The following is a 27,466-nucleotide window of genomic DNA, read 5'->3' on the forward strand; positions in this document are numbered from 1 at the left end:
TCATTATAAAAATTGAGGATTATTAAAACCAATTAAAATTATGCAAAACCCCCCAGAACTGTTGTGAAAAAGAAGTTGCACATATGTAAGCTCAGCCATTTTCTTCAACTAAGTTGATCCAATAAAAGGTATTATCTTTTCCTACAAACTATTTTTGTTAGAAATTCCCCAAGTAATAGCTTAGTGTCACAACAAAATTAAGGGTCTTTGTGTCCAAGGGAAGCAATAAAAAGCTGATACAAGTTAAAATCAAAGTAATTCTCCTGTTAAGATTTCAAATTCCAGATTCCTAGAGTTCAAGGTGAAGAATACTAAACATTGCCGTATCCTCTGCAATATCTGACATTTGCTTTCCTTCCACATTAACAGCTTTATCTTTAACCCATTAGTAGGTTTATCCTTCTCTTCATTGCAAAACACAGGTTTTGTATGTAGAACCAATGATGAGTCATTAACTTTATTCAATACAGGCCTTATAGAATTGATATCATGACCATGAAAGGATTAATCCCACAGTATAAAATGAAAAATTACTAACCAGTTATTACACTCCTCATTAACCACTGAACCCATTTCAAAAGAGCTTCCATGGTAGTCACAAGGACAGTCCATAGGTTTGACACACAATTCATTTTCATAAATTAAGCCTAGAAGAAATAAAAACAAGATACAAGTGAAATATCTGTACAAATGGCTGATGGAGCACTAACAGTCTTGTACAATAATAAAACTCTAAACAGTTTTGCAGGATTTTTTGCAGAACAAGTGTGTATTTGAATCATACTAAGCAAATTTCACTTGGGCCAAGTCCCTAAACTACACTAATAAGAGTATGAATAAGGATTTAATACTGAGAGGTGGATGATTCTCCCTCACAATACAATTAAAAAAACAACCAACCAAAAATAACACAAAAAATCTCAAACTAAAACAAAACAGATGAACACCAAACCTTGACATCTTTACACATGTTTGCCTCTATATTTTAAAGTCATAGTTTAGTTTATTTTACCATGGTGTTGGGAGATTTTTACAGATTGGTTTGTTTGTTTGTTTGTTTTTAATTATTTATTGAAAAGGCAGAAGCTAAAACATTTTACTAGCCCATAAAACATAAAACATCTGATAAAAATTACTGTACTTATAAACCATCAGGGTATGTGTAAGACATAGCATAACTTTCTCTGTCTCTATAGACAGAATTGTATATCCAAAAGATGCCAGCGTAAAGGGGAAAACCTGACATCAAAGTATAATTTCAAAATAAGGGTAAAGATAGGCTATAGGTCACAATACATCACTTGCTACAACCACATGACAGTGTAAATATCTGAGTATTCAAATCTCTTTCTGGCCACATGAATGGGGTACCTATAAAGGGCACTGAATTTATAAAGAGCTCCTGTGAACACCTTCAACTGCAAGTATGCAAACTTCAGGGAGAACTATCTGAAAGATACATGAAATCAAGTAACATGAATCTGAGAAGTAAAACTTACCATCTGGACAGTAGCATCCATCAATGCAAGGAAGCTCACTGTCAATGCACTGTGATTGCTGATGACATGAAACAGGGCAACAGTTGATGCATTCATTGTAGGTAAATGGTTCAGGACACACAATCACTAAAAAGTAGAAAGACGTAGAGAAATGAAAAGACTTTGTGCTATTCTTTCAGGGCTTAAATGGTAAACATGATTCTTTCAGGCACTGACATTTCTATGAGTACCTGTTATCTAGAACACTGAAACAATGGCTACCATAATACACAACAGAATGTATGTACACTCATACTCTGTCCATTAAAGATGCATTGTGAAGGAATAATCTTTACTCACACCAAGAGGGACTCAGAAAGACTCTAACAGCAGAGTTGTTTAGGCACTCAGATCATCATAGGATGCGGTAGAACATCCATTAACAAACATTTCTGGAAATATGGGGGAAATCTTCTCCCATAAGTAAAAAATTAGTTTTCGTGATATGTTCCAAATGAGTGGACAAATTAGATGACCTCTTTTAAACTTCCTTTCTGTGACTTCTAAGATGAAGCTTTAAGCACGTCTAATTAACATTTCTTTTAAACTCTCATGACATTTAATATACCAGAAAGACACTAAGACTTCAACAATGTTTGAAAAAGAAGCTCTGTGAAAAAACAAATGTTAATTATTTAAAAGAATCTATGATGTTTTAGTAAGAAGGTTCTTACAAGCATTCTAATAAGCTTAGTGCTTTAAATATATTCAGTACAAATCAGACATAGAAAAGAAAATTTTCACATTTATATAGCCTTGAAGTAAGCCCAAAGTTATTCCCTCATTTGAGTTTCCAAAAGGAAGAAGGACAAAAAAGTCAAAGTATGAAGAGCACTCTTTTCAAGAGACAGCTACTAAGCAGTATTACCAAGTATGAAAGCATCTGCATACCACACTGCTGGAAGTGCATTCGCCATCCATGAAGTGGTTTTCCTGCTTGGGCACATGCTCTGGCATATTCAGTTAATGCTCGACACCAAGTTGCATTATCAACTGCTGACCTTACACAAAAAATAGTTTATATATTATTTTCTATTTACATTTGAACATAGAGTCACAGTCTCGTGAATGCTCCTGCACTGTGTACAACCACATTGTCTGAATCTACTTCAGCAATGTTCTAAATCACCATGTTGTTTGCTAGGTTCGAAGTCTTAAAAGACATTCTGCAACACTTGAAGATGAGTCAGTGCATCTGAGACCTCACACTCGCTTAATAAATTCATGAAAGCTACAGATACAGCAGTACAAAAAAGACCTAAATGAGTGTCTTGATTTTTACAAAAGGAATAACATCCTTCAGAAAATTCCCAAGAAGTAAGGTTTCTACCAGTGAGTCACCATGGTACAAGAAATTGAAAATCCCTTCTCCTGCCCTGCCTGTTAAACTAACTGGCCAAAAAAATCTTTGGACAAAGAAGCTTAGCAAGTTGTGAAATGATAGCTTAAATTCAAATAGTAATTAAATTCCTATTTTCATTACATTAAGATATGGCTTATGGATATCAAACTAATCTGTTCATTATTACTTTTCATTAAGGTTAGAAATACTACTGATGCTGCACACTTAACCAAAACAGATGCTGTGCACAAGGGAAGTTACACCAACAAATTATGAACATACCTAGGTCTGATTTTTGTCATCCTTACAGGAAGAAAAACAAAACAAAACAAAAAACCAGTAACAACACAAAATTCTAGCACTAAAACCAGAACAAATGAAGAACAGGAACAATAATTAATGTTAGATAAAACCTGATACACAGAAAGAAACATAGTTCTGTTACCATTTACAATTCATTCCTGTCATAGAAGGACAATGCTTTTTATAATAGCTTTGGAATTACCCAACAAGCATTCACTTACATGCAAAGATCATTGGTGCAGCTTGCCATAAAAGGAAGGGGACTCACATATTCATGACATTGCTCAAATGGAGGATGTAACAGGATATTACACAGGGTGTATGCCATCTGAAATGAATGAGAGAGTTGTTGTGAAGAGAAGGTTTTAAGTAATAAACCTAAGCAGAATAGAGTACTACAGAAAATCAGAAGAGACATCTAAGTCTGCGACTAGAAATCACTTTCTTCTCATCAACTAGAAGCTGTGGCTAGCAATGTAATTGCTCTCCATACCAGAACAATCATACCATTTAATCTTCTATCCAAGGTCATATGAATGGTGGCAAAGCAAATCCCTTCCTCAAGAAAGGGATGTTGCAGATAAGCCCATTCTGAAACAGCCTTAATTTCAGCTAAATTGCACTGTAAAAGGGCAACAGAAATAAAATATGACTGTCACCAGCTTCAGTTTCACAGCATTTCATTTCAGGGTTGTATCTGGAAACTCTTAAAATGAAAACCTACTTCAATGTGATGGACAAAAGTAACAACAATTCATTTTGCAGACATTGGCAAAGTAGCTGTGCTCTCATTCTGGTTTTGTTTGCCTGCTTCTTTCTGTCCTTCTTAAGGGAAGGGATGGAAACCAGCTTTAGAACTCGTTCCAGCTTTACAACTTCTCATTCATTTAGCCCCACATTCAGAAGCTTTTACAGGCGGCTATGCAGACAATATTTGGGGAGGGTGTAAAATCAATAACTGGGGACAAATAGAAGAAAATAAATTGGAGTGGGAAAGGGGTGTGGAAGGATGGGCAAGAGGGAAGCCCTGCTGCAGCAACCATGAGACTATTTCCAGTCTTCAAAGCGTTAAGTCAAACTCTCACTGTAATTAGAATCACCAACAATTGTAAGAACCATTTGGTGTGGATGCAAACCTGCAGAGATTCGTGGCTTTGTGTCAGGCAGGGTGGTTCTCTGAGAACAGATTTATCCCAATTGTGTGTTCCTTGTGGAAGATTCTCCTGCCAACTCTCTACAAACTCTGTTACATCATCTGTCAGTTTTCCTAAACAAGACACACGGAGTCACATCATGACTTGGAAGAACATCAATATATCTATAGAATTTCCCAGGGAATCATCTCAGTATTTAAGACCTCACACCACGTGCAGCACACCAAAACCTTCCTGTAGCTAAATGAATCAGCTATTAGTGTGAAGATAATCTGGTCTTTAAAAGAAGCAAAAATACTTTTAAAAGGGACTAGGGTAGGAAAGCTTTAAAATGGCAGAAATAAGCATGCTCATGATTCAGCAAGGAAAGGCATCAGAGAGTGGAACTTTGCAGAGTCCTTGGATAGATACAAGGACAGAAAAACTGTAATGAACTGTAAGTACTCAGGGCTATGCTGCTACTTTATATAAAATTACCAAGACAGCATACAACACAAGAATGATGAAACACTCCTGAGTCTCTGCAAGGGTACACAATATTTGTATACATTAACCAAGCAAAGGTGTGACTTTTTCACATCAGCTACAATGTCCACGCGAGCTTTACACTAGCTGAGAAAGGTATTCTCCATCATAAACAAGTGGTGGCACTAACTACTACTTGGATTACCCATGAATACATATCTTGCCATATCTTTATTACTACTGTTCCCCAAGATAACTGGGCTAAAGCTAGTATGCAATGTATCAACTTGTGCTACAATTGCAGCTTTATGTGACTGAGATATCCTGAGAAAAATGAGAGGATAGAGAAAAGTCTCTGAAGGCCGTGAGGACAATGAGCCATTGATCTTGGTATTATTTTAAGTATTTTGATTTAGTGAGCAAACTATCCAATGGGAGTAAGAGCTGATACTGTGGTGAGCTGATGCTTTGTAAAACTGAGTGGTATGCAACACAGAAAACGTACTACACGTTGTACTGTGAACATTAAATTAGGCTGTTTCTCTACTGTACTAAAGAGGAGGAGCAAAGAGTTACATAGCCTAAAACAATGATGTCTAGAAGTTTCTATCACCTAACTTAATAGGGTAGGGAGACTAATTTTTTCCCTTTGTTCTTATTTTATACAGATCTTCACTCAGTGTTTAGTGAAAGCCAAGAGTCATGGAAGTATCTGAAATTGGCACCCAAAGATCACTGGTCATTTCTGAAAGTATTAGCATAAATGAAGTACCAGATCAAGTCAGATTTGGCAATCTTTGTACATTTGATACACTAATTAATATCATCACTTTACTTCCAATAGCAGTATCTCAGGCCTCCACTGGCTCCTATATAGGATTTGGACAAGAGTAGCAAACACCTATGCATAGATTTTTATCCCTGAAGTCTTGGAAAAATGAAATGCAAATACTATTGTAGCAAGTACCACAGCTAACAGAGCAAAACACTTTTTTGTCATGCTTTTTATAGGTCTTCTTCATCAGAAGTCCATCTATATAGAAACTGACCCTCTTTATTAACGTTATCACCTATCAGAAGTATTTCCATACCCTACTTTCAATTTCAAACGTTGCCAATTGTATATTCAATTAGCATTACAATTAAAACCTAATCAATACAATGTTTGGTTCACTTGAAAAAAAAATCAACCAAAAAAACAAACCTACAATTAGACAGATTAACACCAGAGGAAGTACTTTAAAAACTCACCATAACTAGTTTCAAGATCATCCTGCAGGACAGCATTATTGTTTCCACACAGTCCGTGTGTTTTGCCCAGGTACTCAGGTGCCATTTTGATATATACTGCAGACACACCATCCCAAGCCAGAGTAAAAGCATACTGGTGCCTGACTAGGAAGTATCCAGCTAGCTTCTGGATGTGTAAGTTTCCAATAATGGAAGGTAACTGTATCCTGGGAGATCAGCCAAATAAAAAATAATTTTACGTGATTTTACATAATTTCACTATTAAAGAATAAATTGCTTGTTAATGACTTACAAATCTGAAAAAAAACTAATATTGAGTAATTCCACTACAAAAATAGACAATTGCAAATAAGAGCAAAAATCTAAGGATCAGTGTCAATACTCATGCTTCTTAATACGATGCACCATTCATTTAGCTATCACCTTCCTCAGACACTACTCTGCAGACAGGGAGCAATTACTACATCTGTAGTCTGGATAAGTTTTTTTAAGCTACCAACAAGTACATGGCATAGTTTACATCTCTATTGTCAAATCAGCATCATAAGATTTGTTACAATGCAAACACATGAGAAGTGCTATTACCCAAATCCTTTATAAGTGACTTCACTGCTCATCTTTATCTGTTCATCTCCAGAAAAAAATAAACTAATGGATCTTTTGCAGAAGTAAGGAGAAGAATGGCACTCAGGATCATTATTCACCTGCCAAATAGAATTGCTGGTGTCAAACCCAAACTCTTCCCAATCCACATTACACAGCTAATACTCTAAATCCCACCCCCAAGCATGTGAAGAAGTAGTTTGATCCCACTCATCCCCAAAACCCAGAATACAATTTGCACTTTTAGAGTAGGCTTCTCACAGTAGAGGCAGGTTTTTGAAGCAGACACACCAGTTTCCTTCCAGCTATGTATATTTCGTGCCATAATAATTGGCAGCCCACATTACATCAGAATTACCTCTACATTACATTTCAGAGCCCCATATTATCAGCAGAAGTTATTTTTAATCTCTAAATATTGATGCATTACTAGCAACTAAACAACAGCCAAAAGAAACACAGAAAGGCAGTCCCCTACCTGTATGGAAAAACTCTGCTCATCCAGCTCAGTGTGTCTCACAAGTGCATATGTGGATTTCCCAGAAAAGTAATAATAGAGTCCATCAAAAGTTTCAAAATTGTATTGACCCCATGTTCTGCATATATGATCTCTTTCAGCACCTGTATTATACACTAACAAAAGGACAGTTACTTAAGAAGTAGCACTGTTTTCTGGATTCAGTCTGTAGTTGAGATCTATGTGTGTGGTATGCTATGAAATATAACCACAGAAAAGAGAAGGAAAGACAATAGTGCAAGAAGAAGCCTTTTGGCAGAGGGTAGCCATTCTTGTAGCTGTAGGAACCCAAGTACAATCCCAGAAATCCAGTTAGGTTTGTCTCTTCACACACCTGTCTGGCATCTTGGTCCAGTTGCATTAAACCGACTGCAGTTGCACAGCTCTCTGTAGTCACATTCACCACCATTGAAACAAGTGAACAGACCTCAGTGAAAAAAAAAAAAGGCACAGTAAAGACAAATTATTATAATTTTCATTCTTAAGACCCAGTTCCACCACCATATGTAACTCCGTGAATGACAGACACTGGCTTAGCATTTATGACCTAAAGTATCAAACAGACCTCCACAAGTAGGAAACACTGCAAAAGCTTCACCTTCAGACAGATCTCAAAAAGAGTTTTTTACTACCTACCTTTTCTCTTCTCTTCTAGAAGCTCATTTTATTGATATTTTACCAATAGCTATTACCTACCAGCATCTTTTATGGTACATAGTTTTTTGCCAACAGAAAACATCTACAGAAGCACCATTACAGAAGCTAGTGAGTCACACCTGCTTATTAAGAGCTTTAAATACACTAAAATAATTCAAAAGCAAGCCACACATGAAGGGTATCCTGTGAGTGTATCCCAGCCAAAAGGAACTCAACCTTTGTCAGGACTAGGAAACAGCATTTTAAATGAGATGGTACGAACACTGTCCAGCTTCCTTATAAGCCTCTTTGTTAGCTTGAACAAGACTTCCCAATGCCTCTTAAAAAACCTCACCTGTTTGCAAGAGCATCTACCCCACACGGGTTGCTTTCAGAGGTACACACTAAGTAGCCATGCACCCAACATATAACTGACATGCACAATTTTGTCAGAACTCATGGCTTGAATTCTTTTAAGACAACCTCAAATATCAACACCAGCCATTTCACCAAAGGGAGGTCAATGCAGAATTCTAACAAAGAAGAAGTTTTTCCCATTCTGTGATGCCCTATAAACTTAGAAAAACGAAGCCCTCTGCTCACAACTGCCTATAATGCTGGAATAAGTAAGAACTACAAGAAACTTACCATGTGTCACAATAATAAAGCAACTTAGACATTCAACTACTTCAGGACATTACACAATACTATCTTCAGTCACAAATGTACACAACCATTGCATACTGAGTTCTGCCAAAATTTATCAGTACAGTTTATTCATGTTTATATGCCCATTTCCATTTGCAAAACTATTTTAAATACTAAGTAATTAAATAAAGACTTTACAAATATCTGAACAATTAATTTTGATTCCTTTGTTTTCAATGTATACCCTCAAAAAAAATAGAGAGAGACCGTGCTGAAAAGAACAAGGCAGGTAGACAAAGCAAAAGAGAATGTCCCTTTGCCTAGCTGGCCCAAATATCTCCTTTCCCTGCCTGGCCAGCATGAGTTCAGTTTAAAACCTAGTACAAGCACCATGCAGAAAGGCCCCTACTTATTCTGACTCAGCCATCTCATTTACATACTCACAGTGACCAATCTTGTCACTACTTCAAAAGCCTTAGTCCTCTTGTCTATAGAGGCAGACATTGATCTCTTTCATTTCGAGTGGTGCGAGACCTGTGTAATCAGAGCTCAGGTCTCTGTTCTTTGCTTCTCTAAGATTATGCCCTGCTGCTTGTCCAAGTACAATAATCTGCAATTAGGCTGCAAGTCATGCTCCTCTTAGCTGTAGAGGAAGTTAGTCCCCTTTTGATGTTCTGGGTTGAATGATTCCCCTTTAAGCATGGCTCAGGTAACCTGCTTCAGGAGTTGTATTCAGGCTGTGCAAACAGTCAGCTGATCCGGGGACCTTTCCTGTCACTGGAAAGGATCTCCCTTGCTGCTTTTTAGAGAGAGGGAGCTAATCAAATGTGAATTGGAAGCCAGATGATTCAAAGAGCATTTTCCTCTTCATGACGTTCTCTCCTGTTTGTGTATGTATGGTTGTAAGAAAATGTGTGGCAGGTTGATGCTGGCTAAACAACAGCTGCCCATCAATTCTGTTCTATCACTCTCCTCAACTAGAGAGGGAAGAGATAATATAAATGAAAGGTTTATGGTTTGAGACTAGGACAGGATATGGACAGGAAGTGATCTCTCACCATTCTCATGCCTCTCTGGATGCAGCATCCCAGCTGCACAGCAGCTTTTCCTCCTTCTTATATATGTTTTCCAGAGGCTTACTACTGCTGCTGATGGGCTTGGTCTTGGTCAGCAGTGGATCTGCCAGTTGGCATTGGCTCTATCAGGTGAAGCTTCTAGAAACTTCTTACAGAATCCACCTCTGTAGCAACCCCTCTACCAAAACTGTACCATACAAACCAAATACAACACAATATGCATAGATCTTGTATTAGCTTATATCCCTCTTTTACATGACTACATAGAGGAGCTCTCTGTGCAAAGATTAGTTTTCCATAAGTAGATGGTGAGGAGTTATTGATTGAGATCACATTTAATGACCTTACCACTGCAAACAATGTGGCCTCCTCAGATCATCCAGTTCTGCCCAATTAGCATATGTATCCAAAATAAGTATCCTATAACAAAGGGTTTACTCCAATCTGCTAAGCTCTCTGAATAAGGTAACCCATAGGTCTCTTTCAGGGGATATAAGAAACACTTACACCTGCAGAAAGGAAGCAAATATCAAGACTAAGTGAAGATTGTGGAAGAACACCGTGTCCTTCATTTACCTGAAAGTGACCTCTATTAAGAGTCCTTAGCTCTGATTTTCTCTTTGACATTATGCCAGTTGAGTGCATTGGGTTGGAATCTGAAATTGAAAACTGGTGAGACTTTCCTAGCACCAAGTGGTGGGCCTAAGTAACACGATTCGACTCGCATAAGTAATAATGTGACTTCTAACCAGTGATGCCGTTACAACCTGCAGTCACTCTGATAATATGACCATTGTTGTCATGAAGTAACTTGTCTCAAATTCATCCTTTATTGAACAGAGTGAAGACTTGGGATCATCTTATAACACAGTTCTGAATTCTTCTCTGCTCTCCTCATTGCTCAAATACTCTAACCAGCTGGTAATTACTGAACAGGCTATAATACCACTCAATGTGTGGACAGGGTTACTCTAGATCCTTAGACTCACGGGCCTTCTTTTTGTTCACCCTCCTTCTTAACTGCTCAGTATTAGGCAGTGAAAGCCTTCAAGCCAGAGCTAGCACCCTAGAAGCAGCATCAGGACTTCAGGTCTTTTATTTACCACAGCCCGTGAAAAAGTGAGGCTGCAAGGTAACCTGTTTGCATTTCATGGAAAGCGTTTCTGGAGATTAGCGTCCAAGCTTCACAGAGACTGCTCTTGCTCTCTGAAAAGAGATGCTTTGATAGCATCACATAGATCTGACAAGAGGAAGTTCCAAAATCCATTTTGAAATACAATACAGCCCCTCTAAACTCAAGAATATTTCACATATTATTCACTTCAGCTCTGAGCACACGTTCTGTCAATGTCATAAGGCTTCCACAAAACACAGAACAGCCCCAAGATAGGGACAAAGATCTCATTACACCTAGATGTCAAATATTCCTTTTTGAGATTCTGGGGTAAGTAGGATGTAATTTTAATCCTTCAATACCAGTAACCTTCCAAGTAACCCGTAGATTTTCTGCTCTGGTGCATCTCTTGAAATCAGCTCTCATATTGTAAGGCACACGTATTTTCTAGAGTAACAGTCATTTTAAACATCAAAAGCTCATGCCTACTACAGCTTTTCAACACAAGGAAATACAAAGTGTTTAAACTGTTAGGAGTTTTCAACAGTAGTTTGAAACTCACTTCCAGATATAATTTGTTTTGTCTGTCCCACATAATTATAAAGCATTAGCTCTGGAGTTTGTTTGGGTTTCTTTGTGTTTTTTAACTTCACATGCAAAACAGAGCAGTGTAGAAGAAACATAAATTTAAGAGCTCTGTAAACTCCATGTTAACTGCTGCAAATTATTGTGATAAATATTTCAAAACTCAAATCCCATGTTGCCTGAGTACAAAACAAGAACATCAGAGTTCATCTCTTGGCATTACTTCTACTACACCAACTTTTTTGTTCTGTTGACATGAAAGACATTACATCACTTTCTAAACTGCTGTCAATTGACTAATAGAACACAAAGGTAAAGAACAAGAACTGACTGTAATAAAAGCCTATTTCATATATCCCCTGATTGGTGTAACAAGTAGAACTCATGGGCAGAGCTACGGCAGCTTAGATCTCTCTTCAAATAGGAAAGGCCAAAACAAAATTATTGTTATAAGCATTTAGAGCATGCTATTGAAACTCTTGTACAAAGCAGATCAGGGTTTTCTTCTGTTCTGCTTTATTACATCTTTTGCAAATAGAAATCAACAGATTCCATGTCCCACAAGGTTTACCAGGTTTTAGAAAAGAAAATTCCATGTCTAGGTATTCTGCTGTTTAAAGAGTCAAGCTTTTGGAGATGACACAATCTTGATGACAACTAATAAGAGCTCAGTCCACACCATTCCTGAATTTTCTGATACAAAGCCAGGGATGCAAACTGTTTAGCTACTTACTCTTACGTAGGTCCCACATCCAATACAATCAATCAGACTAACTGAAAAGAAACTAGAAGTTTCATATCACTGACTAGAATTACTCTGAATTACTTTCTCTTGTTTCTCTTTTGTACAAGACAAACATGACAATCAGAGTCAACAGAACAGCTAACACAGGGCATCTTTACTCTTCACCAGAGAGATTTAAGCCTGTCTACTCTGAAAATAAGATGAGTCAAACAAGCCAAGATGCAAATTCCTTAAGCAAGGAGGGTCCCCACTGCAAGCTTGTGGCTCTCTCATCTTGCTAACCCATCACACACGCACAAAAGCAATCATAGACTATCTCAGTAAAAAAGTAGCAAACAAAAACCCTCTGAGCACAGAATAAACACAGAGCAGGTAACTTAATGGCATCTAGACAACAATCCACATCTTTGGAGCAAATTTGCCTTCTCAAAGTTCTTTGTTAATAAAATATGCAGTTAGAGACATTCAGACCAGAATTGGATGTAAACTTAAAACTCAGTTAAACTCTATACTAGATTGTGAAGCTCCTGCAGTTCTTTGAGAACAAGGATAGAGCTTTCTCACTCTGAATATGTGTATTCACTACTTAAAGCTTTTTTCTTCAGAAAAATTACACTGAATAGAACAAATAACAGAAATTGTCATATAACATATAACAAATAACTTACTAGATGGTCCACATTTCATACTGTGAAATCTCCTGATTTGAGATAAGGGTATTGTAGTAGATGGAACACTGGGAACTGCCATCTCAGATACCTTTTAGAAAGAACAAAGAAATCAGTAGCTATAACCAAGACACCTTAAAAGAAAGAATCAGATAAGCCTATAAATTTTGCCTAATGACTTGGGGTTTAGTTTTACTGCATTTAATTTTCATGTCCTAGAAGCTTATCAATCATATTTTGCAGTCCTGTGCATGACTCTGTAAAGTATTTTTAAGGATTGGGTGTTTTCTGTGTTCAGAACATCCACTCAGACATTTGAGTGAAAACTGATTTTGGAAGCTATGCCATTAATTTCATGAACATAAAGTACTGCAGAGGGATTAACCTCCATCACATTGTTTTCCCTCTTTCTTGAAGAAGCTTATTAAAAATAAGAACATGTAAAAATGCATTATTGTCAGATTTAGGCAGTTTGAGTGGCTAGAAGTACTAATATTCAGGTGTCCAGCTTTTAAAAAAATAATCATACTCCTTTTTTTTCCCCCCTCCCCTAGGCTTATTTCTTAATGGAGTTTTCTGCTCAGTAGCCTAGCATAGAAGGAAACAAAGTGCCTACTACTATATTTTGAATTCTTGAGGGAAGACCTCAATTCACAAGCATTTGCTTTTATTAGCAGTTGATATTAGCTGTTTGCAGATATGTGGCATGTTTTTCACTCTGCTGATCTTTTCCCAGAGTGAGAAGAAATCAGAATGAAAGGCAACTCCTCTGCAGAGCCACAAATAAGGACTAGGAAATTAATTTCCCTTTTCCCACCCTCAAACAGGGGAGCGGGAACCACACAAGCTAATTGCATTTCAACAACACACCATGAATTATACAGTTGTGTTGCCAAGACAAACCACATTCAAAACCCAGCACTGAGTCGTAGCCATTTGATACTGCCAGCTCGGTAACTTCCACTGAGAGGGAAAAGACTCACACAAAGTGGGATGAGCCAGTCCAGACCTCAGCATTCCTTGGAGGACACTTCATATGACATACAACTATTCCTGAGCAAGCTGAAGTTCTAGTTCCATCTTCCCTCGCTGCTTTAACACTTTAAACCCCAGATTTCCTTTCGTTCATGACCGACACGTTACGGCCAGGACAAAATACACGTGAAATGATGTATGAAGCACAGTCGCTTGCCCCGTACCTGCGTCTCCGAGGTGTAGCCTCCCGCTCTCCGAGGTCCCGCGGCGCTGCCTCTGCTGAGGGCAGGAAAACATGGAAGGGTTTGCTTGGTTCGGACAGTCCACCCCTCCCGGTCTGCCGCAGGGCTACAGCCCGCAGTGCACAGCAGAAGGAGGCGCCCTGTGCCCCGACTAGCTCTTACCTGGGGAGCGGTAGGTCCCCGCTAGCAGGGAGCTGCGCCCGGGCGCCCCACGGAGACAGGGCTGGAAGGCAAAGGCGACAGGTTAGTGATGCCTGAGACCGCCCTGTCCTCCCGCTTCGTCCCCGCACCCTTCCTGGCGGGAAGCTCACCCGGCGAGAGCCAGGCGCACAGCAGCGCCCCGAGGAGGAGCCGGGACTCCATACGGGCTAGCGGGTGGCAGCGGTTTCGAACAGAGCGGCGACTTTCAGCACCGACCGCTACCTGCGCCCAAGGCTCATCCCGCCCTCCCGGGCGGGGCGGCCAAAGGGTATATCAGCCGCCTGCCCGCTCTCCGCCCCCGGCCCTTCCCCTGAGAGAGTCAGAAACCTTCTGTTGGAAGCCACCTCAAAGATTGTCCAGTCCAACCCTAGACCTAGCAGCGGAGGTCAGCATTAAACCATGCCAGATCCAGATGCTGCTGTAAACACCTGCAGAGGCACTGATTTCACAACTGCCCTCAGAAGACAATGCCAATGTTTGATAGCCCTCTCTGAAGAAATATTTCCTACTATCCAGCCTAAACCTCCCCTAGCGCAGCTTGAAACCGTTCCCTCTACTCTTGTCACTTGCCACCTGGAGAAGAGACTGGGCCCTCTTCGCTCCAACCTCCCTTCAGGTAGTCGTAGACAGCAATGAGGTCTCCCTCAGCCTCCTCTCCTCCAGACTGGATAACCCCAGCTCGCTCAGGCACTCCTGTAGGCCATGTGCTACAGGTCCTTTGCAAGCCTCATTGCCTTTGTGAATACATTCCAGCACCTCTTGCAGTGAGAGGCCCAAAACTGAGCACAGTACTTAAGATACTGCCTCACCAGTGATAAGTACAGGGGGATGATCACCTCCCTGTTCCTGCTGGCCACCGTGTTTCTAGTGCAAGCCAGGAGGCCATTGGCTTTCTTGGCCACCTGAACACACTGCTGGCTCACACTTAGTCTGTGGTCAACCAATACCTGCAGGTCCTTCTTCAAGTCACACATCCCCAAGTCTGTAGCTTACTATGAGATTGGTATGACCCAGAGGGAGGACCTTGCACTTAGAATCATAGAATCAGTCAGGGTTGGAAGGGACCACAAGGATCATCGAGCTCCAACCCCCCTGCCATGGGCAGGGACACCCTACCCTAGAGCAGGCTGCCCAGAGCCCCATCCAGCCTGGCATAAACACCTCCAGGGATGGGGCCTCAACCACCTACCCGGACAACCCATTCCAGGCTCTCACCACTCTCATGCTGAACAACTTCCTCCTCATGTCCAGCCTGAACCGACCCACCTCCAGCTTTGCTGCATTCCCCCTAATCCTGTCAATCCCTCATATCCTGAAAAGTTTCTCCCCAGCTTTTTTTAGGCCCCCTTCAGATACCGAAAGGCCACAAGAAGGTCACCTCGGAGCCTCCTCTTCTCCAGACTGAACAGCCCCAACTCTTTCAGTCTGTCCTCACAGCAGAGGTGCTCCAGCCCTCTGATCATCCCCGTGGCCCTTCTCTGGACACGCTCCAGCACATTCACATCCTTCTTGTAATGGGAGCTCCAGAACTGGATGCAGTGGGGTCTCACCAGAATGGAGTAAAGGGGGAGAATCACCTCCCTCGACCTGCTGGCCACACTTCTCCTGATGGTCTTGTTGAACTTCATACAGTTAGCTTTTGCCCATCAGTCTAGCCTGTCCAGACAAGCCCCAGTACTGAACCTTGGGGGACACCACTAGTGACTCAGACACCCACCCTGGACACCATCTCTTGCTCTGGAGCAGGGTTCTTGGCCCTGATGAGACTTCTTCCTGGAGGTGTTCAAGGCCAGGTTGGATGAGGCCTTGAGCTACCTGTTCTAGTGGGAGGTGTCTCTGCCTATGGCAGGGGTTTGGAAATGGATGATCTTTGAGGTCCCTTCCAACCTAAACCATTCTGTGATGCCATGATTGTCTTTGGCTGCATTTACCATGCTGGCTCCTCACGTTTGTTTCCACTTTCCTGTTCTTCTGGTGTTTGGGAAATGTTTGATGTCATGGCTTCTACACAGGAGCTGAAACCCCTGTGGTGAGGTGCAGTGTAAGGCAGCACCTCACTATAATGTGAGTAAACCTAGGAATGCTGCATGGCTGAAAACTGCCAGCTTACAGAGAGCTGTCTGCTTGTGCTGAGAGGCAGCAAACGGTGTCAATGCCTAACACAAAATATTTGCTCCAACCCACTAAAATAGATGCCAGAACCTAAGTAACGAAAGGCAGGAGTCAGAAAGGAGCTGAATGCAGCATGTATACAGTATGCTAGTGTATATGGATTATTTCCATAGCTTCTGATGAGTTCTTTTAAACTATACATTCCGTCTCATATTTGGGGCTCTCTGTGCACCCTTTGCTTCCCCCCCCCCATGGTTAAATTTGTTGTCTGACTGCTTTCCTTCCATTATTTTTCTTCCCTTTTCACTATTTCTGTTGCCGATGCATTTTTTTCCTGTTTTCCCTTTCCCATCTGCTGCTGCCTCTCTTCTCTTCATTCTTCAGGTTTGCATATCTTATAACAGAAGCTTTAGAAGCTGCCCATACCAGGTGAGAAACTCTCTCAGATGAAAAGGGGCCTTTTCTGACTGCTTTGAGAAGTCTGTTAACAGTAAGTCATTAAAAAGATCTCTTTTCTGCCTTTGTAATTCTTCCCCGTGGATTGTGTTTCTTGCTGCAACAAGTGTTTAATGAAATGATGGAAAACTAGTGATGTTTTCACTGAGAATTCTGTTCTCTCCAGCAAATGTTGGAGGCAGAATGTGTATGAGAAAAAAAGTGAGACAGAAAAGTTATTCTTTAACTTCAACACAGCCTTTTTCCAATAAACCCAAGAAGATGTTTGGATTTCTATGCAAGCCTCATCCTGTATCAACACCCAACTACTGAGAATGCACCATGCACTAGCTTTGGTGCACTTTTTTTCTGATCCAGATTACATTAACAGAAGTAGAGAAAGCAGATCAAAAGCAACAGGAATCATTTAACACAACCCACATTTTAATGTATTTCTTTGATGGCTGTGAACAGCCTGGAGCTGTTCAAGGCAGGATTGGACGTGGCACTTGGTGCCATGGTCTAGCCTTGAGCTCTGTGGTAAAGGGTTGGACTTGATGATCTATGAGGTCTCTTCCAACCTTGATGATACTGTGATACTGTGTTGCCCACTATATTAATTTTCATGCCACAGATAGCAGACAATAACTGAAACTAGTTTAAAGTGAATTTAGAAGCAGTTTTCTTTCTTGCTGTGAAAGATTTAATTCTCCAAAACCATTGCACCATATTTTAGTATTATGCATTTGAAGTAACGGAAACTTCAGAGCCATCTCATAGATTTTCTGATGACCAAACTTCCAGTTTTCAGAGCATGGGATAGGTCTGGGTGTGCTGGTCTGCATTGTGTTTGTGCACAGTAGAGCACAGGAATTCATGTAGCAGAGCAGATTAACAGACCATCAAGTTCATCATTCTATCTGTGGTGTATCCTTTACCTGACAATTCAGTACAGTTTTCACATCACCAAATGGGCTTAATTCCAAAATATTTGACTACATGGAAGTGCTTCTGACTTCTGGAAAATTTGTCTATATGAATTTTAAAAGCTGTCTTCAAATATACATAACTTCCAATCTGGAAAAGTTCTGTTCCTGTAAAGTCTTCAAGAAGCAATTGATAGGTAAATTTAAAGGAGTCATACATGATATTTCACGGGTCCTTTAAATTTAATTTAAGTCCTTTCTTCTCTTTTCACATATAAACCAAATACCTCTGAAATGTTTTGCCTATTCAGGGAAGAAATTCTCTATCTGTGTGTGTAATGCTTGGCTAGGATAGCTTTACAATATTGTATGGTACTAGAACAAATTATTTGTGTCTTAGAGACCTGGAAGCAGGTCTCTTCCACCTGATTCCAGACTTGATTCCTGAAGTCTTTAATGTCTACTACATTATGGAAAGTGTGAGAAAAACCAGACCACAAAATTATCTACAAGAAATTAGTTGTAATAGACACTTTTTTAGGTGTTCTGAGGTTGATTTTTTTGATGGTTACAGCAGGCATGCCAGAGGCTACATTTGTAAGCAACGATATTGTTAGTGAGAAAGGCTGATGGAAACAAGACTTAATGATACATCAGATTCACCCCACTTACCTAAAAATATGAAACTGAGATTATTTGCAGTAGAGCGATTTATTTCTCCTCTATCAAGGTGATGACATGCTTTAAATTTCCTATCTTCATGTTTTTATTAACTAGTAGGATTAGCAACATACATGCCCACAAAGACAAAAGAGACTTTAGTGTGCGAGTGTTGTGCCACATGAGAAACACCAGTTGTAAAGATCAGCGCAGGTGGAAGGCGCTCGGCACAAGGCCAGGTAATACAGTGCGGCTGTAGGGAAGGATCTTTATCTTTCTCTTTTGCTTTGGCCTTTAAGCAACAGCCTGTAGTGGCTGAGCAGTTACGGCTGCCGCTGACTCATATCGCTAAAGCAGAGAGGTTGGCAGAGGATGGGCACTAGAAACGCTGCCGGCAGTGGCGGACCTCAGCGCCGGGCGCGCCTCCCACTGCCCCGGGGCGCGGCCTCGCCGCGCAGCCGCCCCGCGCAGCGCCCGCGCACCGCACAGCTCCCGTGTCCCGCACAGCTCCCATATCTAGCGCGCCATGGAGCGCCGCGTCGCCCGTGAGTTTCGGCACAAGGTGAGAGAACGGAGCCGCGGTGACCACAGACACTCGGTTCGCCTCACCGGGTGAGCTCGGGCGGTGAGCAGCGCTGCTCCCCGCGGCCTAAGCGGTGACTTCTGGGCCGAGCTGCCGGCGTTGTCCGGGTGGAGAAGGCAACGGTGTGTCTGACGGAGCGGCTGACGGGGAAGGGAGAAACTCGGGGAACTTGGAAAAGCAGGTGGCAGCCTCCTGTTAGAGAGTGGTCGTAATACTTAAAACCTTTTAAAAGGGAGAGAGAAGACGAAGAAGCTTCCCCGGTGTTTGCGCTCTTTCAGGGCTTGATACAGTTTGTTCTATTTGAATGTCACATAAAAGATGTTGCGCCCAGCCTAGTTCAAGGAAGGCAAAAGTGCAAGTGCTGAAGTCCAGGCCCCGGGCAGTTCACATTTGCAGTCCAGCGCGCTGCCCGTGGGTCCTTGAAAGGCTTCAGCTCCACCTTAACGTTGTCGAGTGCAATTGTGCCTGTGCACTCATGTGCGAATGCACTTGATACATGGAGCGACTCATTCGCCCCGGCACGGCCTTTCGTCATTTGCCCAGTTAAGTACGCAGGAAAGCTCAAAACTCTGTGAGCCATGTGAGCTCAAAATGCTGTGTTTAAGGAAAGGAAGTGAAAACTGGTTTACGTGTTTAAGAGATATTTTTTCTCTGTGGAAGAGTTTGTTAGTGTCCTTTAGTTTTGAGTTTTGTGTATTTGTCAGCTAAGGAGTGGAGTTCCCCAGGGCTCGTGTAATCTGTTTTATAGAAGTATCACCCGGTAGTAAACCAATTAACTAAAGACTTGCTAGGATGAAGTAGAGGAGCTGCAAAAAAATCTGTATTAAAAATGGAAGTTCAAAGCCGTAAAGAATCTGGGTACAATGTAGTGATGACTGCAGCCGTCTAACAAGGTTTTTTTTTGCCATGCTATATATTATTGTACAACTCAGAAGTAGATTGGGCAACATATCTATATGGTTCCTGGGTGGGTGGTTACCATCTTGAACTTTAAACCTTTTTTCCTTTCACTGCTGATGTAATTCATAAGTTAATCTAGTCTCACCCCTGACAATATAAGACTTACTGTTTGTGTTTGTTGGTGGAAATTAGTAGAATACATATCTGAATGAAAACTCTTGCTATGTAAGAGGCTGCAGTAACAGGTCTTTTTTTTTTTCTTAGTAGTTTCAGTCAGTTGTCCCTGTGAAAACTACTGCAATTTGTATCCTAAGAAATGGAAAGCAACTCTTGTATTTTAAGGATGTGAATTTTGTACAACTACGATAGAAATGTTAAGGTTGGAAATGCCCCCTGGAGTTTGTTTGCTCACCTTACCCTGCTCATGCAGAGCCACTTAGAGCAGATTTCCCCAACTGTGTCCACATGTTTATTTAATATTCTGGGTTTCAAATCTGTGCAATCATCTATCCCATCCTCCACATCTGTTTTATCAAGAAATAGATAGTAAAATATTTCTCTGATTCAAGTTACACAATGTCACTGCTGCTATTGATGCAGAATTTTTTCTTAATGTGTGATTTTTATTTTTTAGAACTTATGAATTTAGCCAGTTTTTAGAAGCCATTGATAAGCCTAGGTAAAGTGTGTATCTACAGTGAGACTCTGTCCCAAGGAATTACTGAATTAGGAAAATGCCAAGAGATGCAAGTGGATACAGAAAGTGGTAATTGATGGAACAGAAGGCAGCAGGAGAAAAGTGAACTAATAAGAGAGATGGTTTAATAATATTAACCAAGCCGTAGCACTCCGAATATGTAAGAAGTCATTTGAGTGGTTTTTTACTGGAGGATGAGGAAGTTGCTGGTGCGTTGTGAGAAGGGATCAAACAGGAAGGCAGAATGTGTTGCATGAAGAAATGACAGAAAGTAAATACAGCACTACGGTTCATGAAAGGGAGTGGGGATGTGTCTGTGAGCTAGTATGCAAGGAGAAAAATGTCATCTTGTTACTTCTTGCATTCCCAGACAATATTGTGCTCTATGCTGTGTAGGCTCAATTGATGTGCTTAAACATGTCTTGTTCATTGTGAGGCACTGCTTGTACAGTATCTTAGCGTTACAGATTCAGTAACGTTTTGGCCTTTAGGTGTTTTGAAAGTGTCTTTTTCCGGAGGAGACAAGTAACAGAAAACCACCTGTGTGTGATGTTTTGCTGGCTTTAGAGATCTAGAAGGGGCAAAGGTGCGCATGACACATGCCTTTAGTTTAGAATATAATGCAAACCTAGAAAGAAAGAGCCTGTCTTTAAGTATGCAAATTGGTCCTTGGACTTCCTCTCACAGTAATTCTAGCCTTTAGGTCAGATGGAAATTGTTTTCTTAAACATTAAGCTTGTCCAAATGTAAAACCAACATGATGTGACCTCTTACTGGAAAAAAGATCAGTGAGGGTCTCGCTGTCATTTAATATAAATTGATCTCTTCATATGAGGATACCTGGAGTTTGTTTCTGCTCTGTTTTACTGTCATTATCCAAGAGCAGTCATGGTAATATGACACTGGTTTAAGTAAGCGTACTATTAGTTGGAGGAGGGGAGGAAGAGGGACTAGCAAGTTCTGTCAGTTAAGAGCTGGAGCAAAGAGGAACAGAGGTGTAGCAGTTAGCATAATGCTAGAAGTGAGATCCTGAAATCAGTGGCTTGGATGACAGAACATAGATTATAATCATTTTAGTGTGGTGATTTTATCTGTGCCAGCATGTGTTATGTTAATGAATGGCCAAAAAGGTTTCTGAAAACATTTATTCAACAGTACAGTGATTATCAGGTAAGGTAAATAAGATATTACTGTAGTAGTATCACTGCAGAGGGGAAAAGCATACAGAATATAGCAGTATTTACCACCTTGTCCAATTGTTGTAATACTAATTTTAGAAAGTCATGTTACAAGTTTCATTGTGTGAGGTAATGCTTTCTTGCAAAAATGTGTTTTAAAAAGAAGTAAAATCTTATCCTGTTGAGTTCCTTTACGGCTTAAGAACTAGCAAAAGTCTTATGCATTCAGTGGTTTTGTGGCTATTTGGTCAGATGTTTAGAGTAATATCTTTGTGGTTTTAGGTTAATCTGCTGATTGACAATGAAGCAGAGAAGGATTACCTTTATGATGTGCTGCGGATGTACCACCAGTAAGATCTAACTTTATATATGTTTCAGTAGAATTTTGCTAATTTTTTTTTACATGTAAAGAGTGAATATTAAGGATTTTATGGTCTATGTGCTACTAGGAAAGTTGTTGAAATTATAGTTTTTATCCTGTTTAATGAAGTATTCTACTTCATAGCCTGCTGACAAGGGGGGAACCTGTCCATAATCATAGAATCAACCAGGTTGGAAGAGACCTCCAAGATCATCCAGTCCAACCTATCACCCAGCCCTATCCAATCAACTAGACCATGGCACTAAGTGCCTTATCCAGTCTCTTCTTGAATCGCTCATAAATATACTGTGATTTTTGTAACTCATCAGGTTTGTAACAGAATTTGGTGGATTCGTGTTAAGGGGGAAACATCTGATAAAACTGTTTTTCGGAAAAGAGCATTAATCAAATTCGTGCATATCTCCAAATAATACTTATTCATTTACCACAGAGGTTTTCATTGGGCTCCCTTTTAAAAGATTTTTGCTAACTATTCAAAGTTTTATTTGAAATTGTTTTATCTGAAGGCTGAAAAAAATTCAGTCAGAGAGTCTGTTTGGCATGTTTAACAACTTGGGCTTATTACAAGATAACGGGGGGGAAATGGTAAGGTGATAGGCTTATTACCAGTCCTTTTGCTGAACTGATTTAAACCACAATTGCATAGGACCTGTATTGTTGCAAATGAGCTCAGCCTCTAATCCATTGTTTTTTGAAGAAGATGAAAATATATTTTCCACTCATCACAGACAAGTGGCTTTGATAAACATTGTTTCCATTCATATCCTAATCAATAGCATCTCTGCTGGGTGAAATGTAGACGTTTCCATCCGATGTTTGCACTGAGCTATAGTTTTGGGTGTATTCAGCTGTGTATCTGTTTCAGTTTCACTCAGGTCTGTCTAATTGCTTCTCCATTCATAAAGCCTCTTCTTTGGAAAGCTGGTTCATTCAGTAGTTCTTAATTATTTAAAGTCTTCCTGCAGCTACAAAATTATCAATGCACTTAGTAACTTTTCTTCAGCTACCAAAGTTGCAATGGCTTGAGCAAAATTTCCAAAATCTCTGTGAATGTATGTTAATAATGTATCACTTTTTTGGACTACATTATGAAGTATTCAGGGACAAAACAACATGCACTTGCTGTTGGAGTTAACATTTTATGTCTTCTTAACTGTGACCAGAAAGTCCAAAAGCATTTGACTTCTAATCCCATATAATATGCATTCCTGATCTGTATTATCTATGCACATTCCTCAGAAATAGTGTATGCCAAGAAATGTAAATTACAAGAGAGATAACAGCAAATAATAATCAGTTGAACTGGGTATTGTGTAGGAATTGTTCTGCTGAGCCTTGGAGATCTGTTTCTCCTCCCTTGCAGTTAGGCAGCAAAGTACATTTTTTTAGACCTATAACTGTGCCAATGCTGATGGTATCAGGGAGACTTGCTTTGCACAGCTCTCATAAATCAGATGTTCAGAGTGATTTAACTTCTGTGGATGTTTGATTATAGATTGATGTCTCTTCAATATAGATTTGAAAAGAAAATTAAAACTTAAACCTTTGCTCTAGCTACTGAGCCTTGTGACCTTTTTTTTGAGTACCCCAAGTTCAGGAGAGGAATCAGGCTGTAGCCTACGTACCCTCAGAAGGATTCCTAACTAGTAAGGAAACAACAATCTAGACAGGTATATCTGACCTGCTGTTTCCAAATGGTTTTGTATATCTTTTGTGGATGTTGAAGATGTCATCTATACAAGTGGTGTGTGTGGGCATTAAGCTGCATATAGGAGACTTCAGTTATTTTGAAGATTGCTTTCTCAGAACATATTTGGCTTTGGTTAAGCTAGTATCTGGTTAATGGTTATGGGTTCTTTGTTTGTGGTTGTTTTGTGTGGGAGTTTTGTGTGTTTTGGATTTTTTTGTTTGGTTGTTTTTTTGTTTTCTTGTTTTGTGTTGAACGTGGACTTTGGTTGGTTTGTTTGTTTTTTGTAGGTCTATGAATCTCCCAGTGCTTGTGGGGGACCTGAAACTTGTGATAAATGAACCAAGCAGATTGCCTCTATTTGATGCTATCCGCCCACTTATCCCATTAAAGCACCAGGTGGAATATGATCAGCTTACTCCCAAAAGATCACGGTAAGAGAATGCAGAACAATGCAGCTAACTGAAATACAAGCAGGAAATACCACTTCAGTTCTCAGACAAATTCTAAGTAAAATACTGTTCATCTGTGCAGAAATTATTTCACTTCTACTGTATTTGCTAGAAGTACAGTTTTGAACTAGCTGAAGTAGGTTGCCAAGTAGCTTAATGTACCTAATGCAACCAAGGTAAGGGGGTCAAAGCCAGTGCTTTCCAGGTGAAACTCTATTTTCTCACTTTTCCTGCATTTAATATTAAAAAAAAACCTTACAACTCTGCAGACAGCTTCAATGTTTGCAGATGGTTTATGAAAAATGCCCAACACATGCCCATGCAGGCTTCGATTCCCTTGCTTTTTTATGTCTAAATGTTAACAAAAGAAAAATGTGCTGTAACTTTCACGTGAAACATGCAAAACATTATTGCCACAGAGTGTTATGCATCTTGAACAGTCACGTGTCTTTTACTTTCACAGAAAGCTGAAAGAGGTGAGATTGGATCGTTTGCATCCTGAAGGACTTGGAATAAGTGTGAGAGGTGGAGTGGAATTTAGCTGTGGCCTCTTCATCTCCCAGTTAGTTAAAGGAGGCCAGGCAGACAATGTTGGACTTCAGGTGAGAAAAAATATATTCATGACTGTTGTGATGCAAAAAGCCTTTCCCTACAGTAGTAAGAAAGAGGGCAATGAGAGTTGTTCTTTTGCATTTAGAAATAGCTTTTTGCTAAGTTGCTCCTTGTCATTTGTAATAAAATTCTTAAGGGGTTATGCCCAGTTGAGCTACTCTGAGAACGTCAGATTTAATTTCTTCTTAATATGCAAGAGAACTCTACTGGCTTTCTGTGACTGAGCCCATCATACTACGCAGTAACAATGAAAGGAATAGTAAAGGATTTTGGGGCTGCTTAGTCCAATTTGTACTTGACCAGAAGATGGTAAGAGTTTGGCAAAGTAGGGACAGTAAGGAGGAAGTACGCTTGAGACTGACTATGAACTAGTTAAGGTTAGATTATATGTATTAATATCAACAAATAGTGCTTCGCAGCTCATCTAACTGTGCGACTTCCATTTTCTGGCATGTGGTTCTAAAACTCAGCCTAAAGTGCCTTCATAATAGGTATCACTAAGGCTTTCTGAACCCTGCTGAATAACAAGAACTGACAGGCAGCCCATTGTTCTAAATTGCTGTCTCAAAGTAGAGCCAACTGCTTCTGAAATTTCACCCACCTGCTTTATTTAACATTTTCTATCCCAAAAATGCTGTCTGAAAAAGGTATTATGACCTTTTATTATACCATCAGTTTTACATCCTCCTGCTTTTTTACTAAGTTCCAATTAATTTTATGTTATTTCTTCTCAAAGTAGTTTCCAAGCTATATTAAAATGACTGGATAATCATGAGGGCTTTCTGAGTGTTGTTTTGGCCCTTTTCTTAACAACAGTTTCTCTAAAAGGCAAGTGTTTTGTCCTTTCATGAAGACATGTACTTCATCTTTTCTTTTCCTTTTTTTTCCCCCGTGATTTCTGATACTTAATGTCTTTTGGGATTCTGCTGAATACGAAGAAATAGAGATTGGTGTGAGTGATGAAAGTGTACAAAGTATACAAAATGAGAACTTTGAAACAGTGATGTTATTATGTAAGAACCCTTCAATCTCCTGGAAGCACTAAATATTACATTTCTTATGTTAGAATTTACAAATAATGAGCATTTTCCTTGGGAAAAGTCATGTTTGCAACTTTTTCTTTTGAAAGTCTGTCATCTCCCTGTTTGATGGGAGAAGGGGAAACTGACATATAATAACAAAATTATTGTTACTGCCCTACTCTGCTCCATCCTGCTGATTTTTATCTCTACTGTGTCTATTTCAGAAGATCAATATACAGTGGTACCAGTACAAAAGTAACAAAATATATGAAACCAACTATTAATTCAGTATATGAAGACTTTTTTTTGTATATGGGAGAAGCAGGTTTTTTTACATGCCAATGCCTCTTATAATTCAGCCTACACTGGGGTATTTCTAAAACACCATCACTTACTGTTACTCTATCAGAAATGTCATTAGAGAGAGACTACCAGACTGTCTTTTTGTTTCATGCAAAGAAAAGCTCGTTCCCATACAGAAGGAAAAAAAACCAAAATATAGTCTTGGCTGTACTTATTTTTTTTTAAGTATTTTTCTCTTAGGGAGGTGGTATAATACAAAGAGATAGAACTTGCTTTGTGAAAGATGAAATCCTCAGAACAACACTAGCTCTGCTGATAGAGGAGCTGTATGGAGACTCATAAACAGCACTGCCATTTACAGTCCTGAAACTAGGATGCTTCTTTACAGTTATTAACAGTGGGATTTTGGTGGATTTGTACAAATCCAGGCTTCATGGTCTATTACAGCCTGCATGATGCAGAAGGTGTGAGTAAAAGAGAGATCTTGAGCTGGACTTAAACCAAACAGAAGAACCCAAGAGATAAACAGAAAAGGTCTAAGATGATCAAATAATGTTAACATTACATAGTGTCAAGGTCTTAGGAGAGCTGCAAATTGCAAGCAGGCCGTGGCCCTGTGTGAGATTCTTGTATGGCCAGCAGGTGGAGCAGCAGTCCCGCTGGTTGGGGACGGGACCCCTTGATTAGAAGCTGGGGACCACGGTCATCGACCTCTGCAGGCGCGTTCTCTTCTGCAGAGCAGTCACAAGCTGCGTTTCTTTTTATAGTCTTCTGATGCTCTGTTGTGCCACGTAAAAATCTTTTAAGTTCAGTGGAGAGGAATCTGCGCTACATGAACTATGCTGGTACAGTGGATGCGTTGTTAATGCTTGTCTACTACTGCAGAGTGTATGGGGCTACTCAGAAGTAGTCAAGGTTGTGAAAGAAGTGAAGATAAGCAGATGGTTTCCTGTTCCATTGTTCTTTGGTTTTGTTTTTTAGCTCAACAGATCACAGTAGGAAGATTCAGTAATACTTAGTACCTGTGATAAAAGGCAGGAGGTAATGGCATGGCCAGTGTCCTGTCACCCGAGTGCAGACCAGTCCAGTGTGTGTTAAGGTGAAAATGTTTAGGACACAGGCCATGCTGAGGAATTCATATTTCCAGTTTCTCTCCTTCCTCTCATATAAATGTGGTGGTACAAGTTTAGGTTTTTGGAGTTGAACTGTGCAGTGTTTCCAGCTGTTAGCTGAAACTATCAGTAAGGTAAAAGGAAGTTGGTCTGCAGTGAGCTAGACTGTGACTTCTTTACATTTTTCCAGGCACATACACCTGTCAGACTTGTGTGATGGAGAAAACAGTGGATATACTGAAATTTGGCAGCTTGAAACTTGAGTCCTTAAGTGGAACATCTTAAGCAATCATTAACTAGAGTTAATGCTGCTGTGAAAACAGACGTATTTGCAAGGAAGCA

The 27,466-nt window shown here is 40.0% G+C and overlaps 2 protein-coding genes across 6 annotated transcripts in view; one reads left to right on the forward strand and one right to left on the reverse strand.

Annotated features, from left to right (window-relative positions):
- OTOG (otogelin) overlaps positions 1–14,225 on the reverse strand; it is a 79,870-nt gene extending 65,645 nt beyond the window's left edge. Inside the window, exons 1-13 of the mRNA XM_064163604.1 lie at positions 14,174–14,225; positions 14,025–14,085; positions 13,845–13,899; positions 12,646–12,736; positions 7,508–7,600; positions 7,135–7,289; positions 6,639–6,757; positions 6,054–6,259; positions 4,320–4,450; positions 3,405–3,511; positions 2,430–2,539; positions 1,500–1,625; positions 539–647 (exon numbers count right to left, since the gene is read on the reverse strand). Coding sequence (XP_064019674.1) covers positions 539–647; positions 1,500–1,625; positions 2,430–2,539; positions 3,405–3,511; positions 4,320–4,450; positions 6,054–6,259; positions 6,639–6,757; positions 7,135–7,289; positions 7,508–7,600; positions 12,646–12,736; positions 13,845–13,899; positions 14,025–14,085; positions 14,174–14,225 — 1,415 coding nt within the window. The remainder of the gene's footprint in view (positions 1–538; positions 648–1,499; positions 1,626–2,429; positions 2,540–3,404; positions 3,512–4,319; positions 4,451–6,053; positions 6,260–6,638; positions 6,758–7,134; positions 7,290–7,507; positions 7,601–12,645; positions 12,737–13,844; positions 13,900–14,024; positions 14,086–14,173) is intronic.
- Positions 14,226–18,678: 4,453 nt separating this feature from the next.
- The window catches only part of USH1C (USH1 protein network component harmonin), a 37,234-nt gene continuing 28,446 nt past the window's right edge, over positions 18,679–27,466 (forward strand). For 4 of the 5 annotated variants that reach the window (XM_064163605.1, XM_064163606.1, XM_064163608.1 and 1 more), the window contains exons 1-4: positions 18,679–18,758; positions 21,837–21,904; positions 23,914–24,057; positions 24,539–24,677. In XM_064163605.1, the coding sequence (XP_064019675.1) occupies positions 18,723–18,758; positions 21,837–21,904; positions 23,914–24,057; positions 24,539–24,677 (387 nt within the window). In that variant the 5' untranslated portion in view covers positions 18,679–18,722. Of the gene's footprint in view, positions 18,809–21,836; positions 21,905–23,913; positions 24,058–24,538; positions 24,678–27,466 lie in introns of all 5 variants that reach the window. The other variant, XM_064163607.1, reaches the window with a different exon arrangement.

This window comes from Pogoniulus pusillus, chromosome 24 (genome assembly GCF_015220805.1).
Source record: "Pogoniulus pusillus isolate bPogPus1 chromosome 24, bPogPus1.pri, whole genome shotgun sequence".
Classification (NCBI taxonomy): Eukaryota; Metazoa; Chordata; class Aves; order Piciformes; family Lybiidae; genus Pogoniulus; species Pogoniulus pusillus.